The 20859-nt window shown below is 48.6% G+C and overlaps 1 protein-coding gene and 1 long non-coding RNA gene across 18 annotated transcripts in view; one reads left to right on the top strand and one right to left on the bottom strand.

Moving 5' to 3' along the window:
• Positions 1-12169, bottom strand: part of ZMYND8 (zinc finger MYND-type containing 8) — a 110740-nt gene extending 98571 nt beyond the window's left edge. For 4 of the 17 annotated variants that reach the window (XM_059706842.1, XM_059706845.1, XM_059706851.1 and 1 more), the window contains exons 1-3: positions 11724-12164; positions 10519-10587; positions 2502-2572 (exon numbers count right to left, since the gene is read on the bottom strand). In XM_059706842.1, coding sequence (XP_059562825.1) covers positions 2502-2572; positions 10519-10587; positions 11724-11737 — 154 coding nt within the window. In that variant the 5' untranslated portion in view covers positions 11738-12164. Of the gene's footprint in view, positions 1-2501; positions 2573-10518; positions 10588-11723 lie in introns of all 17 variants that reach the window. The other 13 variants (XM_059706853.1, XM_059706854.1, XM_059706837.1 and 10 more) reach the window with 12 other exon arrangements.
• The window catches only part of LOC132239867 (uncharacterized), a 566058-nt gene that overhangs the window by 521502 nt on the left and 23697 nt on the right, over positions 1-20859 (top strand). The window lies entirely within an intron of this gene.

Here is a 20859-nt window from a genome sequence, read left to right as displayed (position 1 = left end):
GTTTGATATGAGAATACTCTGCACTATTTTCACAACTTATCTGGAAATCTAAAATTAGAAGTTTGTTACTAAAAGTAACAGAAAATGATGGAACGGCTCCTGTGGACTGCATGGCCACTAAAGGCCTCTCTAAGGAGATGGTGTCAGAGATGAATCTGAGATGAGAAATAGGCAGCAGGACCCAGGGCACCATGTTCCCAGCAAAGGGCACAGGACACACGGGGCCCTGAGGAGAAAACAGAGGGGAAAGGGGCCCGGAAGCTCAAGTGGAGTCAAGGGGCGGAAGGGGAGGAGGTAAACAGAATGTCACAAGGTGAACAAGCCGGCTCGGGTAGGGAGGGCATGGAGGCCTCAGACTTGAGCCTCGGGGCACTGGAAGGTCAGTGGAAGGACTCAGCAAGATGGGACAGATCTGACCAATGCTTTTTTGATCGCCCTAGCTGTTATAGGAGGAGGGTTGGAGTGGGGTAGATAAGAAAGAGGGACAGTGGTCACACTTCATGTAGCAGTCGGAGGAAGATGCCACCTGGTGAAGAGCTAGGATGTCTAGGGAGGTGGAAGAAGAGAGGTCTCCACCCTTACGGGAAAGGGAATAGGGTGCTCCACCCTATTCTCAATAGGGAAAGGGGGTGTACTGACCAAAGCAGGCCTCCCAGCCCCCCACCCGTGACAGTGACAAACCCCGCCTTTGACCCTCTTGGAGAAGTCTCCACAGCGGGGCTCCAGGAAGGAAGCACCTCCTTGGAGTCAGAGCCTCGCTCAGGTCTGCCACTTACTGCCTGTGAGATAGTGCCCTTGAGGGCCTCAGTTTCCTCATCTGCAAAATGGCAACAACATCCCACCAAATGGGCATTGGAGGAATTCAGTATGAGAAAGCTCCTGGTCCAAGCACAGCCTTCAAAATACTCAGAGTATTCTTTCTCTCTCTTCCTTCCTTCCTCCCTTCCTTCCTTCCTTCCTTCCTTCCTAGCAAAGGTGGAAATTTATTGAAGAATAGATAGGCTCCCACGTGGGGAGAGGGAAAGGGTCCCTCTGAGTATTCTTTCTACAGGAGAAGGCCAAGGTGGGAGGAATTTTAGAATCTAACCTAACACCCCATTTTACAGAGAAGAAAACGGAGGCACAGAGACAGAAGGTGTCCAAGCCCCACAGGAAACTGAACAGCAGGAGACCCCCATCTCCAGCTTCCTTTTCTGGGTTCTCCCTCCACCCTCTGACCGCAAGGGGGGGAGGGGGCTGGGCCACACTCCCTTAACCTCTGTCTCACAACACCCCTTCGGGAAGGTTCTTTCCTAGCTCAAAACTCCCCCACTGATGGCCCCCACGGGCTGGATGGGGGCTGTGATGAAAGATGAAGCGCCCACTGACTGGGCCCACCCTGCCAACCTCTCGCAGTGATTCTCTCCCTTCCCCCGCCCCCCAGGCACAGACCACCCACATGGGCAGCCTGGCCTTCCAACAGGAGGTGCCTCCCGCCTCCTCTCTGGACCATGCCAATCCTCCATCTGTCAGGCCAGCCCCAGCAACAGCCAGCTCCCATACCCAGGTCCCAGCCATGGCGAGATGACCCCTATCTCTACCCAAAATGACAAGCTCATAAAAATCCTCAAAAACCTTTGTTATTGCAGCCGCATTTAGGGAGCCACTTTTGTGTGGCTCTCTAGCTAGCGAGATGGGAGTCCTTCTGGGTGAGTCTGTCAACAACCCTCTCCCCAGCCCTCTGGCCTCCCCCGTGCCCCCGAGCACCAGGCTGAGCGCTCAGAGCAGGCACTCAGCGCCTCGTCAAAGCAGTAACAACAGGGTGGTACAACCATTAAGTTTAGAGATGAGCATTTTCATCAACCAAAGATATGAAAAATACTCCAGTCGCTCATTTTCAAAGGCACCCTGGAGGCAAAAGTGAGCAACTGCTTCCCTTTTGGGGAAGCCTCATGAAATCTCACACACACCAAACAGAAAGTCCCAACCCCTCAATTAGAAGCTGGAGGAGTCTAACATACAGGTTTCTGTATTAGGAAACGTCCACTGTGTTTGCTCTAATTTGCTAAATTTTGTCCTAAATGCAAATACCGGCCCCCGAATTCCAGAAAGCCCTGCATTTTCTCCCACTTCCGTGATTCCACACGGGTCAGGTTTATTAACATAAGGAACCTGCAGCAGCTGGAGATGGCTCGCTTCCAGAACGTACTTTATTTAAATTCTGGTTCCTGAAAGTCACCCTGCAGAGAGGCAGCCAGCACCCTTAGTCAAGATAGAAAACGTGTGCTCGTGGACAACCCCCGACAGGTCGGTCTACCTGCACAGACACGCAAGGGCAAGAAAAGCAGAAAGAGATTTCTCCATAAATCAGGTTCATCCATCTAAGGTCTCGCAGCTCAAAATCGGAGGCGCGTTGTTGCAGCCTCGGCTCATAGAGCCACACTTGGCTGCGCCACCACAAGAAAGAGAAATTCCAATTTCCTCCTCTGATCTGGAATAGATAATACGAGATTTTCACTCACCTTTGGAGCGAGTAGAGATATCCATGCCCTCTACCACCTCCTGTTCTGTTTTGATTTCCTCCTCGGCCAAGCTGAAACAGAGCAAATTACGTTCAGGTTTAGGTAGACTGAGAACTTGCCCCATGGGGGCAGCTAGCTATTTAGAAGTCCTAACGACAAACCCAACTTTAAGACAATCCCCCATCCTTATGGAGGGCTGGGGGGGTGGGGGTGGGGAGAAACCCACACCTGATTGCAAACAAAGGGTAATGCCTCCTAAAGGAGTATTTTTAAGCACCGGGTTGTCCTTTCTTTAAGTCAAATTACGACTCCAGTTATCGTGCTGGTGGGGGATGCAAAGAGCATTTTTTTAGATACACAATTACAATCTGCCCCCATGGGCCAATGAGCACCCAGCCTTGGAGTAAACAAGTGTCTGTTAACACCGGATTCAGGTAGGAGGGGGTTTGCAGGGTATGCAGAGTTCTGATGTCTGAATTCTGTAAGGCAAACAGCATTTCTCAGACCTCCCTGCTGCATCTTACAATTTCAAGAAGAGGCAGGAACAGGGGGGAAATGTACAGAATTGCAAAGTAGAAAAATCTGCCCCGGCTAGAAGCAAAAAGCCTTGTCTGGAAACATTCAAGCCACCAGCATTTACCCCAGGAGCTAGGACGGGGTCTCCACACTCCCATCCCCCACCCCCAGGGATGTGTCCTCTGGGCAGCAGGCATGGCTTAGAGAAAGCAATGGCACTCTTTTGAGCTGTGACTAATTATTCCCCACCACTAAAGTGGAAGGAGGAAGGATTCTTTGAAAGAGAGGCTGAGAGATGGGGGTTGGGGAGAGACGCGAGAAAGCAGGCCCCTTTTGCTGGGAAGGTCCATCAGAATCTTCTCTCCCTTTCTCTTCTGGAACTCCCACTGAATAGAGTACAAACCATTTTATATCTTACACACACACACACACACACACACACACCCCTAAATCAAGCCAGTGAAAGTCTGCTTAAATAGGTGCAAATGGTGAGATACGAAGAACTTCAACATTCTGGGGCTGACAGTGAAGTGATAAGAATCTTAACAGCCCTGGCCAGTGTTGCTCAGTGGTTAGAGTGTCGGTCTCAGCACCAAAGGGTCTCAGGTTCCCAGTCAAGAGCACGTATCTAGGTTTCAGGTTCTATCTGGAGTGTGTGTGGGAGGCAACCAATCAATGTGTCTCTCACATCAATGTTTCTCTCTCTCTCTACCCACTTCTCCATCTCTTTCCCCCCCCCTTTCTCTCTCTCTCTCTCTCTCTCTCTCTCTCTCTCTCTCTCTCTCTCTCTCTCTCTCTCTCTCTCTCCCCCCCTCCCTCTCCCCTCCCCCCACCCTTCCACTCTATCTAAAAATCAATGGGGGAAAATTTACTCAGGTAAAGATTTAACAACAACAACAAAAAGAATCTTAACAATTACTCTAATGCAATTCCACCCGACTGTGATTCAACAAGAAAAGGGTGTGTTCCCAATGGCTATGGCTAGAATTTTACACTGGGAAGACCCAAAGCCAGGACAGGAGGGAGGCCGGGCAGGAGAGGTAGGATGAGTGTCGTTCTGCAGTCAGTAGTCTGGGACTGTCTGGGACAAAAGAGTCCAAGAGGGCCTGTCACATGGAGGTATGTTTAGGGGAGTTCCAGGTTTGTTGGGGGAAGAGAGTTCTTCAAAATGGGAACTACATAGAAAGGAAGAGATGATGGCTTAGAGTTAAATTGTAAGAACTTGGAGGCCTCAAACTTCCCTAGTGCCAGCACTGAGAAGAAAGGTAGTTTGGTTTTAAATCAGCATATTAACACCTTTCGCTCTCTGATATTGAACCCCGTTAACAATTTCATTTGCACTGCATCTGTAGAGAAAGGCTGTGACACAAATCACCAGAAACAACTGACAGATTGTCACGAACGGTTTTCATCAGAAGGAAGCAGCCTTTTACATTTAAGCACATCGCTAACATGCAATAATACAGCGGTGACGGTGGAAGGTGATTTTAGCACTAATACCTTCTACTCCAACTTAAGAGGCACACATTCTCAACTCAGAAACACACCCTGCCTGCCCCACACACAGGTTGTCCAAATAGATACTGGTGATGGTTTCTTGCTTGGGGTGACTGGAAATAAATTTTAACAAAAAGCCCCACGCAGCCTTCAGAGCTGGATAGATGGTCCACTTCAAAGGAACAAATAGCCACCTTGATCTTTTCTACCAACTAGAATTGTTTCCCCCTCTAGCATGAAGTATGTGAAATCTTAAACTTCTTGAAACCAATCCCATATTTGGAGTGACAGAGAAAAATGCTAATCTGGGGTCCAACCAAAATGTCTGGTCGTGAAAGAGACAATGTATGCATAACAGAGCCCCAAAAGCCCACTGGAAGTATTTCTGCAGGGATGAAGACATTCAAAGGTATATGGATCATGGAGGAGGGCTGTGTTCAAGAGAACAATGATTTGGCTTGTAACAGCCTAGAGGAGTTGAATACTTTCAGCAGAAATGCTGTTGTGAGGCTAAGAAAATGCAAACTAGTGATGTAGGGGCTATTTGCTGCTGAGTTTAAGATAATCAATTCTGAAGCAGACAAGGGGGTGGGGGTGGGGGTGGGGAGTTAAGCTGTTTTATCTTTCCAAGTATTGCAAGTGGGCCACCATAATCACCTAACTTTAGCAATAGCACCACCAGCTTTAGCAAGGATTCTGAGCACAACAATTTCAGAAAACCATCTTTTTCACCAATCAGCAAGCCATCATTCCAAAGGGAACCCGTACATGCACATGTATGTGCACACAATGCATACAATAATTTGTATTTGATTAAAGGAAATTGCAGTGTCTATGCATTAGAGGGGGGGTGGGGGAATCATTTACAAAAGCAAAGACCAGAATGCAAAATTAGTCATTTTGCATAGCCACATCTAAAGGGACTTCCTTTTTCTACACCACTGAACTCAGGTTTGCTGTGTTGTTGTTTTTTTTTTTTTTCTTTTGGCTTCGTTTTAAATATTAGTATGTTATTAGGGGAAAACCTATTTATACTTTATCAAAAGTGGTGGTGAGAAAGGTTTGTACCTGTCTGAATGCCCCACAGATCTTGGTCAATTTAGGTTAAGAACAGTTCAGTCATTTGGATTAAACACACACACACACACACACACAGAGTCAAATAACCATAATTGTTAAAAAGACAAGGTGGATGCATCTGCAGAAAGGGCTTTCAACTCTTGTTATTCACACATTAAAGTCTTAGGAAACATCCAGCATCTTTTCTTCCCTATCTGTTAGCTTCCAGCAACCCGGGATTACCTAGGTCAAAAAACAAGGGGACAACAAGCACTTGTTTCAAACTGACATTACTTTTTCTTTTCTTTTCTTTTAAAATCTGCAGGGAAAGCTGAGGATACCCACATGAGGAAAGGGGTAATACTAGCTGAAAATCAAACTACCGTCTCTCCCCCCACAGGAAAATTCACCATCAACTAGTTGTATACAAATGTTACCACCACCACTTCTTACACTCACATTTACCCAAGTCACCTGCCTCTGGATTTTACAGATACAGTTCAGACAATTCAAGAAATAACAGTGCCTGCAAATATAACCAAGGGCATGCCAGCCAGTCCCAGAAAGAATAAAAGATTTCTCTCCCAATGCCTGAGCAAGAAAACCTATGCTTCCCTCTTAACCTGCATGCACTTTTAAAAAAGAGCAATTAAAAGTTGCAGATGAACTGCTGCACCTCCAGGATGCTGTAAGCCTTCTGATTATTAATTCTGAGGACTCAAGGCTGGTCCGTAATTCCCAGGAATCCCATCCCCTGAGCACTTCCAAAAGGGAGAGAGAGAAAAATATATATACATATAGTTTTAACAGAAAAATGCCTGGATACACAATGCCCAGATCTTTCTTTCCCCCAAGTGTCCCTACTACTTGACTTTTAACCAAGAATATCTAAACCCATCTAGAATATACAATCAGCATGCACGAGACTCTGGCTCTACAGCTGAGGATCACCCCGCAGCAATTCAAAGAATCATGCATCATTCCAAAGGACTTTTCCTTCAGCTTTTTCACTTTCATTCAGAATCCCAAACTGGTCCAGGCTGTAAGAAATAGTTAATCCCCAAGACACAACACCTTCCTCTTCTAGATCACAAAATAACCAACATCAAATTTTAAAAACCATGCTCCCCTAAATCTGCAATTCATTTTGTTTTAATGGGGGGGGGGGGGACGGTTAGCAGAGCAGCTTTATATAAGCACTCACCTAAAACGGGCAGAGTCATCGGTAGCTAAGCTATTTATGCAGGATTCTTAAAATGGCGTCTGGCAACACTGCCTCCCTCATTCCTGGGCTGAAGCTAAAATGGTAGCAGTTTGTTCAATAGCTGCAGCTCGTGGTTAGGCAGCCCTGCTACTTTTCAAGCCACCCTCCTAAAGATCTGAACCAGGCAGCGCTCAACCAGAGGGCACCAACAACCCAACGTGTGGAAGCTTAAAAAAAAAAAAAAAAACCCTGCAATGACAGGGGGGAGTTTGTGAAGTCACAGGTTCCTAAGGAAAACCCTTCTCTTTCGGATCCTGAGCCTGCACCATGAGGCTCTGAGAAGAGGCCCCCTCTGCCCTCGAATTAGGCGGTTGAAGATTAGGAAACAGGCAGGCGTGTGGCAGAAGCTGCGGACAGACAGGTGTCGGTGCAAAACACGCGCACACACATGTTACAAGGGAGCAGCAGGCTGGCGAGGGGAAGGAAGGAAGTCCATTTCCCCTTGTTGGTATATTAAAAGCCAGCTTTGCATCCATACCCAAAAGGAGCTAGGTAAAATGAAAGGGCTTCCAGGACAGCGGGCACCTGAAAAGCCCAGCTAAAGGGCAGCACCCCAGTCCGAGGCCGAGGTAAAATCAAAAGGCTGTGTTAGGAGCTTGAACACGGCCACCAAATGCCCAGCCGGTCCTAAGACAGCATCAAGGAAAGACAATTGGGAGTCTGCAGGGACACAACAGTAAAATATTCGCTCAGCCAATGCACAGATTAGATTTTGGTCCACCCCCAACAGAGCCCTAAAAATTAACCACTGGTTTTGCAAAACCCGCTTTCAGAGGCCAAACAGATAGCCTCAGAGTGGATAATGTAATCTACGGTTACAGGTCTGAGCACTGGCCTCCGCGCCGTGGTGCTGGGAGGGGAGAGTTTCAAGGTGACTGCTTTTTCCCTCCAGGGGAGACGGGAGGGCATGGTGCCCAAGGCTGTGCCAGGGCTGGGACGGGCAGGCAGTTGGCTCCTCGCCGGCCGGCCGATAGGTGGGTAATCTTGATGAGGAGGGACAGCCTAGCAGCCTGGCTGGCTGCAGGGCTGAAATGGCTCCCGCCAGCTTGTTTATCTGGAAGGAGATTGGGGAGGGGGAAGGGCAGCCATAGCCTAGGCAACCTGAAAAGCCAGGGGTGAATCCTCGTTTTTTGCATTTCAGAGCGACACCAGGGCTTCTCAACATATTCCCTTACTAAATCTCTGCGTGCGGTGGCAAAGGCACTTTTTGAGGGTCTTTCTTTTCAGGGTCAACCAGAGGCAAAGCCAGACCTAGGGCTTCTCAGCTGACAAATGTTTGTTGCCTCTGCTACAAGAGAGAGAGAGAAGGGAAAAGGCAAAAGAAACAAAGAGATCACACATGTGAAGTGGTTGGACTCAAAAAACCTACCTCTGCCTTCAGGGTTTTCTGGGTTTCTGTCACCCTGGCTTTTTACAGATTGAGTCCTTTCCTCCTCTCCTATTTAAGACCTGAAGCCGTTCGCCACTGTCCTCCCAGGGAAAGAAAAGGGGTTACAAGAAAGAGAGAAAAAGAAAGAAAGAAGGGGGGGGTGCTATTGTTTTCATCCTTAATTTATAATCCAAGATGCCCCATTGTTTCCTTCTTTCTGACTCAAATCTTTGAGCTAGTAATTACAAAAGTAACTGGATGGGGCTCCAACAGGCTAACCATGTTCATGCCCGGCAATTAGAAAAACTACGTAGAAAGTTTACTGAGTGATTATATATAATTAATTCCCAGTTACACAGGGAACACTGACCATTTTCTGGAGCTAATAAAAGCAGTGGCTCCCCCTCCCCCCACGTGAATGCCACTTAATTTCCCAAAGCAGAAAGTGAATCCATCCTGGAGGGTCTTGAAGGGGAAGAAAAGGGGGGGGGGGGGGAGAGGAATCAAAAGGTCCAGTGTGTCTGTGTTTGTTCCTTGCAGCTGTGCGTCCTCTTTAGGGACTGAGGAGGCAGAAGGAAAAAGGAAAACAGCCCCATGTTCTGTCCCTTCCTCTGCAATTTTCAAACGTGGCAGAGGGAACATTCTACCTTGATGTGAAAAAAGAAAGGGGAGGGGGGAGAAATGCCTTAGGAATGGAATGCAGGAGACTCTTCCGCTTGGTGGATCTGTTTTTCCTAAAAGGAACAAAGATGGTAGAAATTTCCAGAAGGCCCAGTCTCAATTCGGCCACTGCCATTGTCAATCTGTAACCTTTCCTCCCAGTCTATTGGTTCAAAAGCTGGAGAGAGGAGCCCCATTGGGCTGCTCTGTGAGCCAGCACGGCTGTGCCTACCTGGTCCTGCTGCAATGCAGACATGTTTACCCCCTAACTGAAACTGGGAAATAATGCTGCTTTGAAAGCAACTGACTTGTTACAGACTCAGGCTTAGGGGTGGCCACAGTACCCAGGAAAAGTGACTAGCTTGGTCCAGATTGGGAACTTGCTGGGGCTGGCTGCACATTTGAAAACAGATCTTGGCTTCGCAAACCTGTGTGAGCCATTTTTAATGTGAGCTTTTAGAGGACAAATACCTTGCCCTTAGGTTTCCTTCCAGCCCAACAAATACGCCATTATGCAAACACTGAAGGCACCAAAGCAGGAGTCTTGTGATTAGATATTGCTTCTAGGCAGGCCACACGAACCTCAGTATATAATTTCCATTTACAGTCAGGAGACAAGAACAAAGAAAATAGCTAAATGTCTGAACTGACTTGTGTGGGGCAGTCCAACTGTTCAGTTTTAAGTATATAAAACATCATTAACTCTTGACATCTTACTCTAAGAAGCTGGCCTTCCACAGACTTTTCTTAACTTAGAATTTGGTACATTTCTCACCATTAAATGAGCCTTTTCTCCCATGGGTGCTAAAAGCTGGACACTAATTTAAAAGGAAAAAAAGATTATTGACTCCATCAGGTTGGCATAACACAGCAATTGAATATATTTCCAGCATTTACAGCTATGCGGGATTGGTCTCCAGGCTGGAAATTGATGCACTGAACTTCTAGGGAAATTCTGAAGCTAACGCCAAACAAGAGTCCACTTTTTTCACTCTGAAGTTCTAACTGCAGCATTAAGAGATCAGGGGAAATGAAAAAAGTAAGAAATAATTCATAAGTAAAGGAAAGCATGCATACAGATGTGTGTGGGTCAGACTTGGAAGAGGCCAAATCTGTTTTGCAGTGAGTCCTTAATCAAATCAAGTTTGCTGGTGGGTGGGATTCTGCACTCAGTGTTAGTATCTTAAAACCTGAGTACTGACACCACTAACCCCACACACACCACCCACACACCCACACACACACCCACACACCACCACCAGCTCCTGCCCCACTACTTGCTTAAGGCTCTGTGACTCTTAAGAACAAGCACTTTCTTATATTTCACAAGCAGATCACCTACCCAGACTTCTATCTAATATCCAAACAAACCCAATTAAAGGTCTCCAGGCAAGTCACAATGAACTGCACATGTCTCCCCTGTCTGAGGGTTAACAGGAAGTATAATCTTCAATCCTAGCTGAGGTTCTCAGGAAAAACAGTGGATTCAAACAGTCACCTAAAATCAAGACACTATTTAAAAGCCCTTGTTTGGTTCCTGCTAATGAAAAGCCCTCCACTGCTATAGCCAAGACCCCCTGCTATAAACAGACCCCAAATGTGCGCCAAACTCTTTATACATGGTCACAGAGGAAATGGATCGCTTTACTTACCCAACATGTTCAAGCAACCGTCTCATTTTTCCACAGTTAAGAAGAGAGAACAGGCTGGCAGATTTGGGACTTGATCAAAAAGGAAATTTTTTTTAAAACAGTTACATGGGATTATTAAAAACACACACCACAACAACAACACAACCCAACAACTGAATAGGGAATGCTGTCATGAGCCACAGACGTGATTTTATTTCCTCTGCACTATCACAGGAGGACAGAAGATGATACAATGAGGGGGGGAGGGGGGAGAAGGAAAGGAAAAAGAAAAGGATAAAAGATACGTTACTTCATTGAAAATCATGCAAGAATAGGAGGGCTAAGGGATCCAAAAAAGAGTCCTCACAGATTTATTGCAGGATGTTGTCCAACATCTCCCCCACCCCCACCCCCACCCCTACCCCCACCCCCACTCCCCAACCCTACTCCAAAAACTTCCTCCAAAGCCTAGAAAACACTTTCAGAAACATTTGCTGGCTGCAGGCTGGCTTGCAGAAGCCCAAACACTCTGTTATCAACAGAAGTCAGGAAAAAAAGGCTGAACAATGTAGTTTCAAGTGAAGAAACCCTGTAGGGAGAGAAAAGACCATGGAGAGACACCACCACCCACCTAGGCCCCAGGAGCTAGGAGCTCTCCTGAGCCCTGCTGTGCTGAGGGCTTGGTTCTGTTTAAAAACACACGTCCTCTCTGGTCAAAACTTAGTCCAGCTTTCCCAGAACCTCTTTGGAGAGGAAAACTTGCCTGCTTTGCTGTCTGCCATGAGCTCTCCTCAGAGAGGAGCCTGCTTGCTCACCTTCCATTTTCTTCCCCCAGCAGGCATGTGACACAAGAGAAGACAATAGTGCAGGGGGGAAACTGCTCAGAGAGAGAGAGAGAGAAAGAGGAGGAAAAAAAAAAAAAAAAAAAACAGCTTCTTTTTTGGCATACCAGGATCTAGCTTCAAACTATTTCAGAAACACCATGTCCTGGTGGAAGTAAAGGTGTGCCAGGCCCTTGCCAGTTTGCAAAATCGAGCTATGGCTAATGGCTACTTAGCCATGTGACCCAAGAAAGCAAAAAAATTCTCTCTAAACAGTTCCAAGTTAACCTAAGTGCTGTGGGGGTGAGTGTGGCACGGCCAGCCACAGAGAAATCGCACTGCTCGCCCACAGTTCGGATGTCTCAGAGGGAGGGGGAGAAAAGATGGTTAAAAAGTCGAGCTTACCTCTGTGGATGCATTGTTAACACTGTGTAATGTCAATACTTATAAAACATGGAGGACAGGCTCCTAGTTCTCACAGAAAAAGGGTTTGGCACTTCGGCTTGATGATCTGGCCGCCTAATAAGAGCTCATCCCCGATTGGCTGGCCCGGCAAATCGGAGTGTAAGGCGGCCCGGGATTGGCTGAAACACTTCCTGAGCGATTATCTTTGTGAGGCTCTGGTGAGCAAGAGCCATCCTGTGCATAGAAAAAGACAGGCTAAGCTAGGCCTTTTGCAGCAAGAAAAACTTGGGAAAGGGGCCCCCGCACGCACTTCTCCCCCACCCTGGCTAGATTTCCCAGCACGGGCAAACCAGTGCAGCCAGCCTGACCTGCTCCAGCACAGCCCGAGGCCCAGATGCCACTGGGAAGAGAGTTTTTGGGGTGAGCTGACAGGGCTCACCCTCACTTGCCCCCCACAGAAGCGGCTCTCTGCTAGGAGGAAGGCTGGCCCTTTTCTAGAACAGTCCAGCAGAATGGTTCACCCGGGGAGGGGGGGAGCTGAGGAGTGGGGAGCCCCAGGAAATGGGCCAAGGGGGCAGGAGAAAGGGGCTGGAGGCAGGCCTCTGGGGAGCTGGGGGGCAGACAGACAGGAGAGGCGAACCCCAAGAAATCGCTAAAGAGCAGCCCTGGCTTCTCAGAGCACAGAGGCTCGGGCTGCAGAGGGGAGGAGGGGAGCAGAGTGGTCAAGTTTGCATAGTCATTGTCAAAATGCCTCCTGGAAAAGCAGGCCAGAGAGCCATCCTCGCGGCACAGACAGCCCTCTCAGCCCCCACAGCCAGGACGCAAAGGAAAAACCAACATGGGTTCCTGCCTCCCTGCCAGGATGCCAAGGGGCGGCCCCCCTCTCCGTCCTTACCCTAAGAAAAGCCAAATGCGCTCCTAGCAGGCCACATGCCTAGATCTACAAACTTCCCTTCCCCTCCCGGTCCCCTCCCCCACCGCCGCCGAGGCCTGCTAAACCTGTCAGTTAAACAAAAATCTGACTTCCGTATTAGCCTGCGATGCCTTCAGCTTCCTGCCTATTAACCCTCTCTCGGACTCTGGGCCTGGCTGGGAAGGACTAGGCCCCGAGAGCGCAGAAAAGGCCTGTGGAAAAATACCAGCTGCAGCTCCCCCGGCAGATGCAGAAAGAGAGAGAGAGTGAGCCGCTGTCTCTCGCCTTTGCTTCCCAAGGAGGCGTGTACCTTCTGAATCCAGGGCACAGGCAGTGCCTCTCGGTCTGAGAAGCCATTTAAATCCAGAGGGAGAAAGAAAGAAAGATGTCAAACTCGGGGAGGGAACAAGAACCCCCATTATTAGTCAGGCACACACCCACTGCTTAGCCCTTCCTGTCACAATCACCCCTGTATGTATGTACTTGGGGAGCTGGGCCCTCGGTGGGCAGACCAATCCCATGGGCTTTATAAGGATTCTTGCTGAAATTTATTTCCACAGAGGACGGCTTCTTTTCGTCCCCGAAGGCAGATGGAACAGCTATTTCACACACAGCTCTATACTTGCCAGCTCCCGCCACCCCCCCCCCCACACCCAACTCTGGCACTGCTCCCCAGTAAAATATTAACTGGTTTTTCAGAGCTGCTTATACTTCCACCCATTTCAATAGTAGTAGGTGGTCTTTGCCTGTTTGCTCCCCAAAGCTGCCTTTGTAGTTGGTCTGCACCCTGGGAAGAAAAAGGCAAGCCCAAAAGGATCTCAAAATGTCCATGCTTGCTTTCCTTCCTCTTCAAGACAAGCTGCTTAATTAACAAGATTTATTTTAAAACTGCAAGTGGAACGGCGGAAGCTAAGTAAACACCATTCTTCAGAGGCTGGAGAGAGGTTCCAGAGGTGAGGCAGCCATACTCCAGGAGGCAAAACTACGGCCCAATCAAGGATCCCGACTCTTCTAAAATTAGGACTCTTGGGCTTTCTTTGCTGTCCCACGCCATTCGTTCCCACAAAGAAAACAGAGCTGATGGCTTGCTCTCCCTGCCCGCCCCCCTGCCCCCCTGCCCCCCCCCCCCAACGCACACACACACAGGGACAACAAATGCCCACCAAGCGTACATCCATTCTTCCTGCTGGGGAGCCTTCTATTAAGCAGAAACAGGCCAGGAATCCACACACACAGTACTGCAGGGACAGGGCCCAGGCTGTATGAAAAGGGAGGGGATTTTGTTGCTGTTGTCCTTGTATTTTAGGCTAAAGAGGCCAAGATGCAGGGAGAACCAGCACTCAGGACAACAAGCCTGGGCCTCACCAGAGAAGGGAGGGGCTCCTCTTCCTGGGGTAGGAAGCTCGCTCTGTCTGTACCGGCAGACCAAATGGGGGACAAGAGTCGTAGGCCAGAGCTAATCAGACTGTGTTTCCTCCACCACCATTCCATGGGGAATACTATTTGTCTCTGCGGTGCTACTTTTTTTTAGGGGGGGGGGGGAGGAGGCACAACTGGGTTTGTGATGAATCTTGTGTGCAGCTAACTTCACGACCCAATGAGGAAATGAAATATGCCACTGGTGCCGCGTGGAGGATTTTAACCAGGGATTAAAGCTTGTTGCATAAGCAGCTGCAGCATCCTCCCCCTCCCTCCCCTCCTCTCTCTGATCACTTGATCACTTGAAATGTTTTCTGGGGCAAAGAGCAGGAAGCTGCAGGCTTATTCTGGCAGCTCTGCTCTGTTTGAGGAATGCTGTTGGCATTCAGGTAGATCTGAGTTATCTGGAAAACAGCATTTGGGCTGGGGACAGTGACAAAGGTATAGTGGCAGATGGAATCCTGGGCGAGTGACGGATCAAAAAGGGCAGGCCCACTAAGGGGCATTCCTGGGCCTGATGGAATGTGGCTGATAAGAGCTCCTCCCAGTGCTGCTGGCCTGTGTCTAGAGAGCATTCCGTGGCCCTCCTCAAACCCTCCCTGCACGGAGGGGTCCCGGCAGCTACCCAATGCTCCCGGTGAGCCAGGCCCTGGGCTAAATCAGCACTTTCCAGACTAGCTCCAGGGGGCAGGGAGCATGGTTACAGACGTGGAAGTGAGCCCAAAGACGTGAAGTGAGCTGCCCAAGGTCACACAGCTGGCAAGGGCCAAAGACCAGACTTCCAACCGGGTTAGGACTCCACATCGCTAAACCCTGTACCTTCACTTGCCTCTATAGGAAGAAAAGAGAAGCATATGGTCAGTGTTTTCTTTAAGGGGTCAGCTCCTTTGACCATGAGTTTTAAGCCCTGAATGATGCAGTTGGGAGAATTTTAGAGCAGACTCACCAAAGGCCCAGAGAAACCTCCTCTCTCCCTACAGACCTTCAGCAAGATTTCAAGGGAGTCGCTTTGCCATCTCTAAAATCAGGCTTTTATATTCCTTGAAATCAGTGATCTCAACCAGGGGTGGTTTTGTCCATCCCCACCCCAACCCCTCCACCCCCAGGATATGTAACAATGTCTGTAGATTTGGCGGTTATCACTATCTAGTAGGGATGCTGCTGAACATCCCACAGCGCACAGAACAGCCCCCCAGCACGGAATTACGTGGTCCAGCCACCCCATTGTGCCAAGGTAGAGAATCCTTGGCTGAAAGTAAAAGGAAGAAAAAAATCCAACCATTGTGCCTCTGGATAGAAAAGCCAGCACAGGCCTGAACAAGCAGGTTCCGTGGTGGTATTAATAAGCAATGAGCTAATAGAAATAGATTAAGCCTGTCTCTCTTCATATTCCCAGGGGACGGAGAGAATCGGGGGACAGAATCAGGCAGAAGGAAGCCAGGCAGAGCCCCGGTGATAAAGCTGGTCTCCCAGGAGAGGAAGGGCTGGCCCCAGCTCCCTTCCCCAGGCACCCTCACTAGCGGCGGCCTGGCCTCCCCGACATGGCTCTCCACTGGGCTGGCCCGCAGCCAGGCCAGCAGCAGGAGGAGCGGCCTGGGCAAGCTGCAGCCCGAGATAGCCTGTTCGGCTGGCTATGAAAATAAGCACCCACGGAGTTATCGGCCTCAAGCTCGCAGCAGGCCCCTCGGTCCGTTATGGGAAACGTGGGGATTGAGGCAAGGAAATGGTTTAAATATCTTGTTGTGTTTTGTTCCTTTCAGCCAATTGGAACTGAGGCCCACTTCAGACATGGTGACAGAAGGGCTCACCTTCAGAAGAAGGAGTCATGTTACAGCCACAGAGAGGCAGTTAGGACTCCCTACCTTGGAGAAGAGTCCCCTGGAAGGTCTTTTTTTTTTTTTTTTTTTTCCACTTCTTTCTAGGAGGGACTGGCAGGATTAGGCAAATGGAGGGAGAAGGGAAGGGCATGGGGGGATGGTACATCAACCAGACAGATGGCCACAGTGTGTGGGGAGAGATGGAAGGGATGCAGGAACAAAAGGAAAATCAGAAGAAAGATGATCCGGACCTCCACTTCCCTGCAGTTACTATGGAAGGAAGAGCACATATCTATTTGCTCTGTTAGTTTCTATCTCCCGCTGGACCAGTGGCAGTGGCTGGAGACGTGGCCACATCCAGAGGAAGGGTGCACTACTGTATCCACAGTGTGGAGACGCCCGCCCCGCCCCCCCGCCCCCCCCGCCCCCCCCCCCCGCCCCGTACCACCAACCACAACAAAGAATTAGTCAGCCCCAATGTCACCACTGCCTGTTAGGTCTGGTCTCCCAGGGGTGGGGGTATCGATTCAATCATTTGATCAGACCTAACACTGCCCAGGTGAGAAAACACTGAACTAGGCTGAGAGCTTCGAGGCACAGACCTGGTCTGAATGCTTCACCATTGTGCTCTCGGTGTCTAACATTATGCTCCACGTGTATTCGAGCTCCACAGAACACCATCCCCCGCTGCAGGCAGGGGTCTCCGGCCCGAGCCTCCGGCTTCTGCCCTTGTAAATGTGTATGCACACGCACACTGCACACAGACAGAGGCAGCCAGTGAGCCTTTTAGAACAAGTCAGATCTTGTCCCTCCTCGCACAAAGTCCACCGTCACTCAGATTAAAAGCCCAAATGCTAAAGATGGCCCTTGTCCCTCCCTACAGGAGCAGTGCCTCCCTGATCTCTGACTTCATTCCTCTTCTTCCCTGCTCCTCCGGCTCACTCCCCCCGGCCACTCTGGTCATCCATCTGTTCTTTCCACCGCCTCACACAGCCTCATTCCCTCCCTCCCCCAGGCCTTTGTACTTGATCTTGCACTCGGCCCCTCCCCACTTCCCCAAGCCATCTAACAGAAAGCCATTTCCCTCCTCTAGCCTCACGTGTCTGCATCTTCCTTCCTGCCTTCTCACCTGCTTCAGAAAGGAGGATTTCCCCAGGCCAACCAGCACCTCTGCCCCTGCTCCCTCTATCAGATGCCTTCCTACCTGAGCCTTCGCCTTCTTTCTCTCACACTTTTAACCTTTTTCCTTTCTCCCCACATCAAGTGGCAGAACTGTGAGTGGTTGAGTGTGTGGCTGCTGGCATCAGACTGTCTGGGTGTGAATCCAGCCACCCCACTTGCCAACCGGGTGGTCTTGTTTGAGGTATGAAATTCTCTGTGCCTTGATTTTCTCATCTGTACAATGGGAGCCATCATAACACCTACCTGGAAACATTGGATGGACCATTCCTATCAAGAACACAGCACAGTCAGCACTCATTTAGTTGCTGTTATAACTTCCCTCTCTGCTTACTCTTTTTTTTTTTTTAACTGTATTTGATTTTGTTGCTGTTGTTGTTGTTGTTGTGTGTTTTTTATTGTTAATCTTCACCTAAGGATATTTTTCCATTGATTTTTAGGGAAAGGAAAAGAGAGGGAAAGATAGAGAGAAACATTGATGTCAGAGATTAGTTGCCTCCTGCACAAACTCTGACCAGGGCCCAGGGCTAGGGAGGAGCCTACAATCTAGATTCATGCCCTTGACTGGAATCAAACTCGGGACCCCTTTGGTCCACAGGCCAACACTCTGTCTACTGAGCCAAATCGGGTAGGGCTCTGCTTACTCTTAAAAAGGTATTTTCTGAATGCTTCCCACTCAGTTTCCTTCCTCTTTCACCATCAGACTTTCCCAAGGAGGATATGGAAAAATGCTAATAGCTAACATGTTCCAAGCTCGGTGTCAAGTACTGTTCTAAGTAATTTACATGAACTAACCCATTTACCTTCCCAACTCTATGAGGTGGGTACCACTATAATCATCAACCCATTTCCCAGATGAAGAAACTGAGGTAGGAACTATGAATAGTTCTGCCCTAAGCAAATATCTTGTACAGTCTCTTATGCCTCAGTAATCACCCACTCCTTTTTTAAAAAATATATATTTTATTGACTTTTTACAGAGAGGAAGGGAGAGGGATAGAGAATTAGAAACATCAATGAGGGGAAAACATCGATCAGCTGCCTCCTGCACACCCCCTACTGGGGATGGGCCCGCAACCAAGGTACATACCCTTGACCGGAATCGAACCCGGGACCCTTCAGTCTGCAGGCCGACACTCTATCCACTAAGCCAAACCGGTTAGGGCTACCCACTCCTTTTGAGTGACAGTTATTCATAAGTCACCATGCCATCAATAAAAAAAACTGATTAAATAAACATGGCCCCACCACAACAGAATACTGTGCAGCTCTGAAAAAAGAATCTTGGAATTCTTATGTACTAATGTGAAACAAACTCTAACCACCATTGAGTTAAAACACACACCAGTATGTGGAATATAATACCATTTCTTTTAAATGGGCAAATCTGCCCTAACCGGTTTGGCTCAGTGGATAGAGCGTTGGCCTGCGGAATGGAGGGTCCCGGGTTCGACTCCAGTCAAGGGCATGTACCTTGGTTGCGGGCACATCCCCAGTAGGGAGAGTGCAGGAGGCAGCTGATCGATGTTTCTCGCTCATTGATGTTTCTAATTCTCTATCCCTCTCCCTTCCTCTCTGTAAAAAATCAATAAAATATAAATTTTTTTTTTTAAAAAGGGCACATCTCTGCATATGTCTATCTTTTTCTTAACATGTTTGCCTATTATACATAGAATCTCTTGGAAGCACACTTAAGAAAGTGCTAACAAGATATACTGGGTGGTTGGGTTGGGAGTGGGAAGGAGACTTTGCACAATTTTAACTTTTATCCCTTTTGAATTTCAACACTTTGAATGGGTTACTTCTGCAAAAATAAATTAATAAATGTAATCTCAAGAAAACTGTGAAAGGCTATGAAACAGGCAAAAACAAATCAATGTGTAGTCCAGCTAGCTTCCCCACTGAGTGGCCTGCCCCATCATGGTTTTTAAGCTACTTCACAACGGTAAACGGTAGAAGACTTTCAGTAATGCAAATGACTCGTGTCCATAGAAATGCAAATGTAGTCCCCGGGAATGCAATGGACTATTGACTTGTGGATATTGAGGAATTTTGCCAGGTTTTGCATCCATTTGTAAATTCATGCCAGCATTCCTCACCTGTGAATTAGTCATAGCATCTTACAAGTGCTCTCATTAGGTAAAGTCTCTTGTGTTTCTTTTATATTTGTGTGTAGCTGTTTAGAATAAGTTATTTTTGAACAGGACTTTTTTGAAAGAAGAAGTCATCATTGACTTCCAAGAATCAACTTCAACAGGCCAGTTAGTATTAGGCCCATTGTTCCTTGACCTCGTATTAACATTTGCTACTGGACACTTCTGAGTTTTCAAAAACATTGCCTGGCCCGGCAACTCCTGCTCTGCTCTGACCTTCTGGCCGTAGTTCCCCGAGTCTGGGCTCTGGAGCCAGCCTGTTGGAGAAGGGGGAGTCCATTCTGAGCTTCCTGTCTGGCTGCTTAGGGAACTGAAGCAAGTTATTTAACCTTTTCGTGCCTCAGTGTCCAAGCCTGTGAAGTGGGGATGTGAGGAGTATTGCACGCCTGCACAGGACATGTGGGCGGTTTTCCTTTCCTTGCAACCTTTCCGTCGGAATCCCATCCACTACCTCCAGATTCCAAATTACACTACCCAGCTCCAACCTTCCCCTTGACCCCAGATCTGTGTATCTAACCCCTGGCAGGCGTGTCCGTGCTGTTGATGGACAGTCCACAGATAATATATGGAGCACCTTCTCCCCCTCGAAGGGCCAGACCTATGGTCCGTTGCTCCAAAATATCAAACTGAGACCAATGCTATGAAGAAAAACAAAGCAGGGTGGGGATATAGGGGAGTGACAGCACTGAGGGGCGGCCTGCGGTAGGTAGGTGGGGGAGGGCTCCCGGGAGGCTCTGACATTTGAGCTGCTGGACCTGGAGCCTTCCAGGTGGAGGGAACAGCAAGTACAAAGGCCGGAGGCAGGCTTGAACTTGGTAACTTCGTGTTTCAGAAAAACAAAAAAAAGGCTAAGTGTGGCCAGAAAAGGCCAGTGAAGGGGGTGCAGAGGATCTGGGCATGGAGCTAGTCAGGAACAAGCTCGCTCTTTCCTCTGCCATCTTTCCATTACTCGGGTTCAGAATATTCCAGAATGTTCTCTCTATCCCCCTTCTCCCATCTAGTCCACACAGTCTTTGAGTCTACCCCAAAGAAGAACCCCATGGAAAGATAATTAGGAACATGTACACTTAGGACCCAAGCTACTGGGACTACGTCTGCCACTGCCACGCACCAGAAACCCAAATAATTTCCATGATTCTACACCTGGCTTCCCGCCTATACGATAGGAATAGTACTTCCTATCTCATAAGGTGGCCCTACAGAGTCAATGAACTAAGATATGAAAAGACACGGGCCCTGACTGTGACTTCTGCAGGCTGGTTCCTACTCTACCCTCCTCTCCAATGGCTCCGCCCCCACCCCTTCCTCCCTCTGTTCTGGCAACACTGGCCTCCTTCCTCAGCTCCTCCTCAGCCTCTCTAGGCAGGGCCCTACCTCAGGTCCTCTGCACCCCCAGGGTCCTCAACCTGGAGCACCATTTCCCATGGTGGCTTCATCTCAGGACTCGGATCCCATTACAAATGCCACTCTTCCACGGAGGCCTTTCCTGACCATCCACCTGAGGCCAACTTCCTTACATTTTCTGGGACATCACTCGGTTGTTTCCTTCATAGAATGACGTAGCACCACATACAAGAACCTTATTTGTTTACTGACCTTTTGTCTGTGTACAAAGACAGGGACTTTGTGTATCTGCTCACCAATGTTCCCAGGGC

Source organism: Myotis daubentonii, chromosome 8, assembly GCF_963259705.1.
Source record: "Myotis daubentonii chromosome 8, mMyoDau2.1, whole genome shotgun sequence".
Taxonomy (NCBI): domain Eukaryota; kingdom Metazoa; phylum Chordata; class Mammalia; order Chiroptera; family Vespertilionidae; genus Myotis; species Myotis daubentonii.
This window is presented reverse-complemented; position numbering and strand designations above follow the sequence as displayed.